The 9,547-nt window shown below is 34.8% G+C and overlaps 1 protein-coding gene across 2 annotated transcripts; it reads left to right on the top strand.

The window, feature by feature from the left end:
* The first annotated feature begins 2,325 nt into the window (after positions 1 to 2,325).
* LOC106171100 (betaine--homocysteine S-methyltransferase 1) lies at positions 2,326 to 9,255 on the top strand. 2 transcript variants are annotated; one of them, XM_087004466.1, is made up of 9 exons: positions 2,326 to 2,676; positions 3,035 to 3,194; positions 4,417 to 4,529; positions 5,062 to 5,256; positions 5,563 to 5,710; positions 6,339 to 6,527; positions 6,847 to 6,977; positions 7,312 to 7,415; positions 7,871 to 9,255. In XM_087004466.1, the coding sequence occupies exons 1-9, from the start codon at positions 2,596 to 2,598 to the stop codon at positions 7,968 to 7,970; spliced, it is 1,221 nt and encodes a 406-aa protein (XP_086860592.1). In that variant the 5' UTR covers positions 2,326 to 2,595; the 3' UTR covers positions 7,971 to 9,255. The 2 variants fall into 2 exon arrangements, with proteins under 2 accessions (XP_086860592.1, XP_086860593.1); XM_087004467.1 differs by lacking the exon at positions 2,326 to 2,676 and adding an exon at positions 2,743 to 2,860.
* The last annotated feature ends 292 nt before the right edge of the window (positions 9,256 to 9,547 follow it).

Genomic DNA, 9,547 nt, shown 5'->3' with positions numbered 1-9,547 from the left:
GTTTTTATTATTTTATTCTTTTTATTATAAAATTGAATTTAAAATTACTTCTGCCCGTGTCTTTTACTTCCATCAAAAAGAAATGTTCCAAACTTTGACTAGACATTTAACTGTAATGGAAATAAGGTATTTTTGTTTGTTCAGTTTAAGTCATACAAATGAGATGGCATGATCTTATGTAGATCTTTTATTTTGCCAAATTCATCACCTTTTTATTGGAAAATCATTTCTGCGACAAGTCTCAAGTTGAGCAAATATTACCTACTGAGTCAGATGAAAAGGTGCATCTTTTCCCTCTATTGAATAACATTCACATCATTGGGAAATGCAGTCAGTTGTGTCAAGCAAAAGATGTCAAGTGGCACAGTTCATAAAACCTGTAATTTTTGTACTGTTGGTGTTTCAGATTGACGTACATTTTCAGCATTTACACCAGCCGATTCTTGAAATTGGTAATAAAATCTTACCTTTTACTCTCACTATCTACCTCAGTGTGTGTCAACAAATATACAATTAGTATTTGTAAGTTATCTCCAAAAGTAAGGGCCTTAAGATCTAGCTCCCTCAGCAAATTGAACAAGGATTGCCACTGATAAGCGCAATAAGGTAGCAGGACAGCATACTGGTACTATTCTAAACATTAACCTTATTTTCAATGGAGTTGAATGTCAAGTAACAAATTTCAAAAACAACATCAGAGTTTGTCTTTGAATAGGTGTTAGATAGAACGTTTGCCTGTGCTGCTATCAAATTTCTCTATACCAGTAAAACTAGATAGACAAGTCATGAGTTAGCAAGTACTTGCAAACTAGGACACACTTAATTTAACAAATATTAACTAATGATCGTTGACTTACTGAATACAGTACACATAATTGCCTGACACCATTTACCTTTTATGTACAGATATGTCTGTAAATATATCTGTTACCTGCATCTTTTGCCCTGCACTTTCACTGTTACGATAAGTGGAAAAATGTTTTCAAATTAATGGAACTGATGACTATTCATAAAATACAGGTCGAGTTCGAAAATCAGCATGATCGGGCCATTTTTCAAAATTATGCTGTTTTGTATGCTCTTTATACATTTTTTAGCATATATGACTTGGAACTTCCATGGGATTGAAGACCTTTGCTAGTCACATTTTCTGAATATCCATGCTACTTTTATTTTATAATAAAAAAATTGATGGCCATTATGCTGTTAAGCATTTTGTAATATTGTTTCAAAACTGAAGCAAAACTCTATTTTGGGCACTGCCTCCATAGTAACCATGAAAGAAAAAACATGTCACTTACTCTTCTTAAACTTACAGGAAAGAAACATAGGACTAAAATGCAGCCTGAGTTAGAAAAGCAGTCTAATTGTCCCCCCCCCCCCTTTTTTTTATCCATTTTTGTCAATTTTTTATCTTTCACATATTGGTATTTTCAGTGTGGGACTTGGAACTCCCACAGGCATGAAGCCTAATGGTAACCAAATTTTGTAAGTGTCCATGTCATTAATAGTAATTAAACATTCATGGTAATTATACAGTTAATCATATGTAATATTGCATCAAAATTGACAAAAAAACCTACTTCATGCACTGCCACCATAAATGCTATATTTACCTTTTCCATGAAATACATGTACTAATATCCACCTAGTTGAAATAAATGGTTAAATTTTCAAAATACTCAGGATATATTTCTTGTTCGTGTGTTTTATTATTTACAGTGATAACCTTATCTGGACATTCTGCTGATGAATAATATAAGATGTGAAGGTCAGTGGACCACAGGATATCACTTAAGATTCATGGGACAAATAATAGTCTGCCTTCTTCTGAAGAAAGCAAGTTAAAAAAGAATATAATGATTGTCACTTTGCATAGCAATATCAGCCTGTTTTAATAGACCAATTAAATTTGCTTTTTGCAATGGCGTTGTCCAGTGATGAATTGGCTTTATTCTAAATTATAACACAAGTATTAAACATTCACAAAAAAGTGCTATTACAATTACAAAAAAGTGCTATTATCATCTTTATGCAAACTCATGTCTAGAGTATATCCCTCCATATGTTTACTTTTTATAATATCTGACTGGAGTGGTCAGCATGCAGGGGCGTAACCAGACCTTTTAAAATTGTACGCACAGATTTTGAAAATTCCCAGGTACGATTATATTCCGTGAAAAATACACTGAATTTATGGAGAATAATATCATGGTTGGCTCAAAAAATTGTACGCACAGTGCATCCGTGCGTATGCCTGGTTACGCCCCTGGCATTTTACATGTAAGTGTGGGTTGGGCAACAAAGGATTAAATGGAAGAGAGTTGAAACTAAAAAGATGAGGAAGAAAGAAGTTTAAATGAATAAAGATCAAGGACATTTCTTTATCATTCTGTAAATAAAACACCTTCGCTTTGCAACAAGTTCACAAAACTAGCTGTTCACTTAAGTATGGATAGCATTATGTAATAGCCGAGCTACATGTCTAGCTAAAGTGTAGGACTAAGGTACAAAGACTTATCTACAGGTACTTAATTCGTATATAGGTCATCACTAGGTCTTACTGCAGAGGCTCAACAATCTCCAACTCTAGCGATGCCTATAGCTACAGTTTCTAGGTCTTTGTCTACATATGTTCAGAGAGGAAACTATGGCAGAATTTGCAGAATTTCAAAGGTAAGTTTAAATGTTACGCATTATTTTTATGTGCAGAGAGACACTTTTTATGACAGCCAAATACCAGCCATTACTGTAAGCTTTCAATGGTGCATTGTGCTGATTCTTGGTAGTTTCAATACTTGACTCCTGGATGGGCAAGTCTAAAAGCCACCCTCTCCAAAGTCTATGTTGTACATGTACAGTATGTCACAAGTCGATGTTATGGGTTCATTGGATAACATGCTGTGTGAAAAATCAGTAACTTGTGCTATGCGAGGACATTTATTTGTTGAATTTGTCATTTTCATAAAGTAAAGTTGTTGAATAGAATTGTTTGTTCTGGATGTCATTTAATTTTTTTTTTTGTCTGTTTCAGTTTGGCTTCTGCACTGTCCCCAAAAGGAAAGGCATTTTAGAGAGGCTTGCTGAAGGTCCTGTCATAGGAGATGGCAGCTATGTTATAACATTAGAAAAAAGAGGCTACTTGAAAATGGGACCTTTCACACCAGAGGCAGCCATTGAACACCCCGATGCTGGTAATTATAACTTAATAGTACATGTAGTAATCTCTAATACTACGGAGAACAAGCATGCTGTGCTGGGTGGTGTTTTAGGTTCCGTTCACATGGAAAATCTATTTTCTAAAAATCTAAAAATCTATTTTTCGGTATCTTGTTATCACGGTCTGTGCCCCGGATACCCTGCAGCGTAATCACTGGCAGCGCAAGCGAGTTACTTCCAAAGCTGTAATTAATTCTCGGCTGTGCTCGGAAGAGATTCTGATACCTTGACACATGCGCAGTAGTATCTCTCACATTGTTGAAACATTTCTTGTTGATAAAAATAGCAAACATTACCTTTCCCGAGACCAGATAGTCCTCTCAGGTGAAACGATCAGCAAAGACAACAAAAGCAGCATCAACTGTTTTTGCCTCCTAGCTCGCATTCTATAAAATCTCATCCTCCGTTGCCGCATCCCTTGCCATCAGATCATGACGGTTGCACTCATGTCTGTCGTGTGTATAGCTTCTTCATCTTCTTCGTCTTGTTGTTGCACAAAATCCACAAACACTTTTTTCAAAGCAACTGCCATTTACTTTCTAACTTCCTACTGCGCATGCATCAAGGTATCAGAATCTCCTCCGAGCGCAGCCGAGAATTAATAACAGCTTTGGAAGTAACTCGCTTGCGCTCCCAGTAATTACGCCATGGGGTATCCAGGGCACGGACCGTGATCACAAGATACCGAAAATAGATTTTTAGAAAATAGATTTTCCATGTGAATGGAGCCTTAGACCCCATTCCCAGAGATTAGATCGATCCAACTAGATCGACCTAACTCCCTGGGGGTTCACGCTAAATAGCTGTCAGCCGAGCTGGCACGAAAGTTAATTACCCCCTTACAGCTTGTAGTAGGCGGGATGGACATTTAAGCCGGATTATCAGACAGTAATCTAGTGAGACTCCCCACGGGATAGATCGATCTAAAATCTATGGGAATGCGCCCTTAAGTGATGGTCTGGGGGATGGAAGGGAGGGTGTAGCTTTCATTGCCCAATTTAATTGGCTTGGTTTATCTTTAGGTGTTACACCCATATTTTTCAGATTTTTGTTTAGTTGCTCTCACAAGCCAGATATAACATGGCTTAATTTACCTGTTTTGACAAAAATAGTTCCTTAGAAATATAATAAGAAAAAGAAAATTGATATTTACCGAACTACACAATTATCTGTCACATTTTTTCTAAATCCAATAAGTTCGCCAGTTGCACAGAGAATTTCAAAGAGCAGGAGCAGATGTCCTTCAAGCCTTCACATTCTACTCAACTGATGGAAAACTCAATATAGTGGAAGGAAAAAAGGATTATGCAGTAAGTATACATAAGTCTCAAAGTTGCTGACTCTAGGCTTTATTTTGTGTTTTACTTATTATTTAGGATGGATTCTAATTGTTCATCTGTGCTGTTCTTATGTTAATAAGACATTAGACAAACAACAGATCTATGGATTTTGAGCACTCTGCAGTCCAGATGATGAGTACCCTGCTGCGCTGTACATTCACTGTATCTCATCATCTATTTACTATTCTATTCTTTCTTTTTCTTTCTTTTTCCTTTTCCATTTTTTTAATTAATTATTCTTCTGTCCTTTTATTTATCTTTCCCTTGTTTGTTTGTTTGTTTGTTTAGCAATGTGGATGCATGTCTAGCTCTATATAAAAGGTTTGATACATACAAATAATCATAAAAATTAAAAGCAAATTGAAGATATAGGTTTTCTTCACAAGATGAAGTTGTGTTTCATTTATATATATATATATATATATATATATATATATATATATATATATATATATATATATATATATATATATATATATATCTGTATTTATCATCCATTCAGGCTGTGGATCTTAACCAGTCTGCATGTGATATTGTTTGGGAGGTGGCGAGGACATCCCCAGATACTCTAGTATGTGGAGGAGTGTCTCCTACCCCAACCTACACACAGGGAAAAGGCAAGGATGCAGTTAAAGAACAGTTTCAGACTCAGTGTGACATATTTATCAAGAACAAAGTAGATTTTCTACTGGGAGAGGTGCGTTTTAGGTAACAGATTTAGGTTCAGCTACCATTCTTTTGAGGCTAGATAATGAAACCAGTTTGTATTAACTTTTTTAATTTTGAATAATTTTGCACAATTTTACATTATTTTATATTTATTCATTTTTATTCATGAACCCCTCCTCCCCCCTCCCCTTCTCTCCCCCCCCCCCCCCCACACACACACACACACACACACACACAAATAAAATCCTTTAAGGAAGTTTTGATAAAAGCAAAAGAGTACTAATATAAAACTTCTTTTGAAACAACATTTATTCATTTATTTTCTCACTTATAGTTTTTTGGTCATGTTGAGGAGGCAGAGTGGGCCATTGAAGTGATGAAGTCTTGTGGAATGCCAGTTGCTTGTACACTAAGAATAGGCCCCCGCGGAGACCTAGTGGGAGTCCCCCCTGGAGAATGTGCCATCAGAATGGCAAAAAAGGGTAAAATTGTGCACTCATTATAACTACTTAAAAAATTCCAACTGTAAGGCAAATCAAAAAGAAACTGGAAAAAACAGGATTTCGTTATAACCTGTTGCCTCCTGTTTAGTAGAATGCAGAGCAGCTGGTGATTATACAAGTATGTTGAAAACTAGAGGAGGCATGTGTCTGTAAATCTGAATACATTCAGTGAGACTCCCGTTAGAGTTAATGTACAATAGCTATTGCATCCTTACTCATTCTGAATGGACCCTAAGAAATAGTGTAGCAGATCTGATCATACAACCAAATTACAAAGGGCCCCCAATCTAATGAAGTTCATATTTGTTTGTCATGCCTGCATGCTACATGAATACATTTTGGGACCTCTGATTTCTAACCGAACATTTTTTATAATTTATATTTATACATGCTTTTCATCACATGCTGTGTTCTACACACTGAAGGTTTTTGTCTGGTGAATGTTCGAAAATGCTTATTTTTAAAAACCTCACAATAAATATTATGTGATCACGGATAGAAAAAAGATGTTTCTAAAAGCTTATGACAACATCATATCTCAGTCACAGCAGACTAAAGGAAATACTGGTAGAGATTCTTTAAGTTTTTTTTTCTTTTTTTAATGCAGGTTGCGATATAGTTGGTATCAACTGTTCATTTGACTACCACACAGAACTCAAGACAATCAAGATGATGAAGGATGCTTTAGCTGCAGAGGGCTTATCACCCTATCTTATGACCCAGCCTCTTGGGTATCATGTGCCAGAGGTGGACAATAACGTGATTGGCTACTATGATCTCCCAGAATATCCATATGGTAGGTGACACATTTTACTTTTCATATCTATCTATTTATTACTTTATAGTGATTCTCAATAGCTTCACAAGGATATGCCTCTGATTACATTTTAACTGCTGATATCTTGTGCAGTTAAACACATTGAATCATGCAAATAATGAAAATTAAAATGCTTTTTTAAACATATAGTAATTAAGGATACGAAATTTTTCACTTTTATATTTATTTACAGGTATGTAGCAATCTAACAGAAAAGACAATTTATTTATTTGTTTGTCTGTTTGTTTATGTATTTGTATTTGTTGAGGAACAAATTTATTTGGAAACTTTATTTAAGCAATGGAACCTCGTTTGATGACAAGGTGGGATTGCCGAGACTATGCGCGTAAAGCATATGAAATTGGTGTTCGCTATATTGGAGGGTGCTGTGGGTTTGAGCCGTACCATATACGAGAGCTTGCTGAAGAGGTTTGTGTAATGTAATCTCTAAAATTACTATAAAAATTCACAAACTGATATTCGCTAAGATTGCTTTCAAACATATCATGATGACTGTATATAATCAATTGCTATAGTTATAACGACCTATAATAGTGGTTCATTTAGAATATTCTTTCTTGTGCTGTTGCATGTTGTAATATAATATAATAGTACTTAATATTATCCATTGTTGGCTTTTTTCTGTGTTTTAATCTATGATGCTTAAATTACTTGCCCCATATTTGTTGAATATCTTTTACCATACAGGAATAAAAATTACCATGCATTAAGACATGTTTGATTGTTATTTCACATTTATCAGCTTGCTCCTGAAAGAGGAGGAAAGCGACCACCTGGAGCTGATAAAAATGGAGTTTGGGGTGATAGCATGGCAGAGTCCACTATAAGTAATCACACCCCCACAAGGTAAATAAAATTCATGATGACATCAGTTAAAACTTTTTCTGATTTTCAGTTTTTTAGTTCTGAACGCAGAGTTCTAAAATCTCACATACTGCAATAAAGCACAACTGTACTACATGTAGCAATAGATAAAAACACTAGTTTCAAAGAAATATGTATTTTGATGATACAGCTAACAGGTACCCTTTGAACCATTGGCAACATAAAAGCCCAGCTGAACATTATGTAAGAGAGTCAACTGTTTTTACTATTTGTAAAATACAACTGTATGTCAATTTTGGAAATGTGTTTTATTCTAATTTTTGCCATCTGAAAATATAAATAGTAGTTTTTGGAAAGGGATGTATAACAAACTTTCAAAATTTATTTTTCTTTATTATATTTCAAATTATGTCAATAATTGCCTCAGACCTTTGGAACAATTTCATAATGATCTTGAGTAAATCTTCTTCTTCCAGAAACAATAAAGAATACTGGCAGAGTGTGGTTCCAGCCTCAGGCCGCCCAGGTGGACGTTTGGTCAATGAAATTGTCAGCTATGAGGGACAACTGAAATAAGGAACCAGCACTTCATAATTACGTATTTTAACTGGAAGAAGCTGATAGATCTATAAATCTTTGAAAGAATTGTTAAATGAGTTTAAATCCTAGAGTGTAGGTCAATGGTGTTTTTTAGAAAAAAAGCTTATAAAATGTTTAAGCATTTGTGCTTTTCTTATATTTACTTACTTTTTCAAGAATGTGCACATTGTGAAAACCATCACCTATGTTTATGTGTCATGGGAAACTTTTCTAAAAGGCATTGGCTGCCAACAGGCTTACTAGCTGACTGTTAGTGATAGTGTGACATGGGCAATCAGCTTTGAAATCATCTAAGATATCAACATAACTGCGAAGAATTTGACCGTATCACATCTCATGCTAACCATGCAGGTTGTAGGGAGGGGCACACATTATTATAACTGCTCTGAGTATAAAAGAAACAATATACCAAAATTATTAAATTATTTATCAACTCAACGTACTTCCATCTTTGGAGTTCAACAGCCGTGTTGTTTCTTAGTGAAGGGTCATCCCTATCAGCAGTGCCTTTGTATTGCATGACGAGGCCGATGATGGTCCAAAGATCTTTTTAAAAGCTAAATAAGCATGTAAACGCTCAACACTTTAAAACAATTAAAATATTTTATCAAATGTAGTGAAGATAAATTCACAGTTAGATCATTTTGATGTGCAAGTACTAGTACATGTAGCAATTAAAACATTTAAATGAGATAGCACACAGTAATAGAGTATCAGTTAAAGAAGGCAAAATCACAACATTTTGGCGAAAGCAAAGTATCCCTACTCTCATTGACGAGATGCCTTCTATTTCCATCCACAGTGCCTCTAAGCATTTTGGACCACAGTGTGCTCATCAAATTTTATTTGCATATGTACTCTGTTGCTTATGATCAATATAAATCTGAGCGACAGTTTTTTAATTTGATTTTTTACCTCAGCAAATCTTCGTAAATAAAACAAACATTTAAATTGACTTACTATATCTAACTATTTTATGTGCAATATACTGTATATTAAAATGCACTCGTCCAATACTGCCATTATAACAAATATGAAGCGATTCTACAGAAAAGTAGATGATGTTTTACTGATTGTAATATGAGGTTGTCTGTCAATCGGCAAATTTTCACTGCTGGGAGGTACTTTTTAAGTTACGCTGAATTGACCACTTATTTTTATTAATTTTAATTTTTTTATTATTTTGGGTACATCATTTGCCTAAATATCAGTAATTGAAAAAAATATCAATCAATATGTTAATAAATTGCATAATAAATCCCTTGGTCTCATTTGTTTAGTTATGATAAAACCCGCAAGAGGTGATATAAGTTGTGCAGTGACGTCATTGAAGGGCTAGCATGGTAATCTACGCTAAACCAAAAAGTTTTTAAAATGCTACTGTAAACCATAACAGAAATGGTGGCCCAGAACTGGTGTAGATTCAACAGGGAAAATAATTTAAGCCAGCAAAGCATTTTTAATGTTTGAGTAAAATATATCTAGAGTGTTTTCCCCAAATGACATCCAGAGTTTAATGTGATGGTAGTAAAAACAAAGTGATAGAGACCTAT

This window comes from Lingula anatina, chromosome 2 (genome assembly GCF_051362555.1).
Source record: "Lingula anatina isolate TDL-2025a chromosome 2, LinAna3.0, whole genome shotgun sequence".
Taxonomy (NCBI): domain Eukaryota; kingdom Metazoa; phylum Brachiopoda; class Lingulata; order Lingulida; family Lingulidae; genus Lingula; species Lingula anatina.
Note: the sequence above shows the minus strand (reverse complement) of the source record. Positions and strands in the feature narration are given on the sequence as shown.

Bases quoted from the DNA above. Each gene is read 5' to 3' on its own strand.
- LOC106171100 (XM_087004466.1), top strand. From the start codon at position 2,596: ATGCCTATAGCTACAGTTTCTAGGTCTTTGTCTACATATGTTCAGAGA. The intron at 4,530-5,061 runs GTAAGTATACAT...TCATCCATTCAG, and splicing joins AAGGAAAAAAGGATTATGCA to GCTGTGGATCTTAACCAGTC. The intron at 5,711-6,338 runs GTAAAATTGTGC...TTTTTAATGCAG, and splicing joins CATCAGAATGGCAAAAAAGG to GTTGCGATATAGTTGGTATC.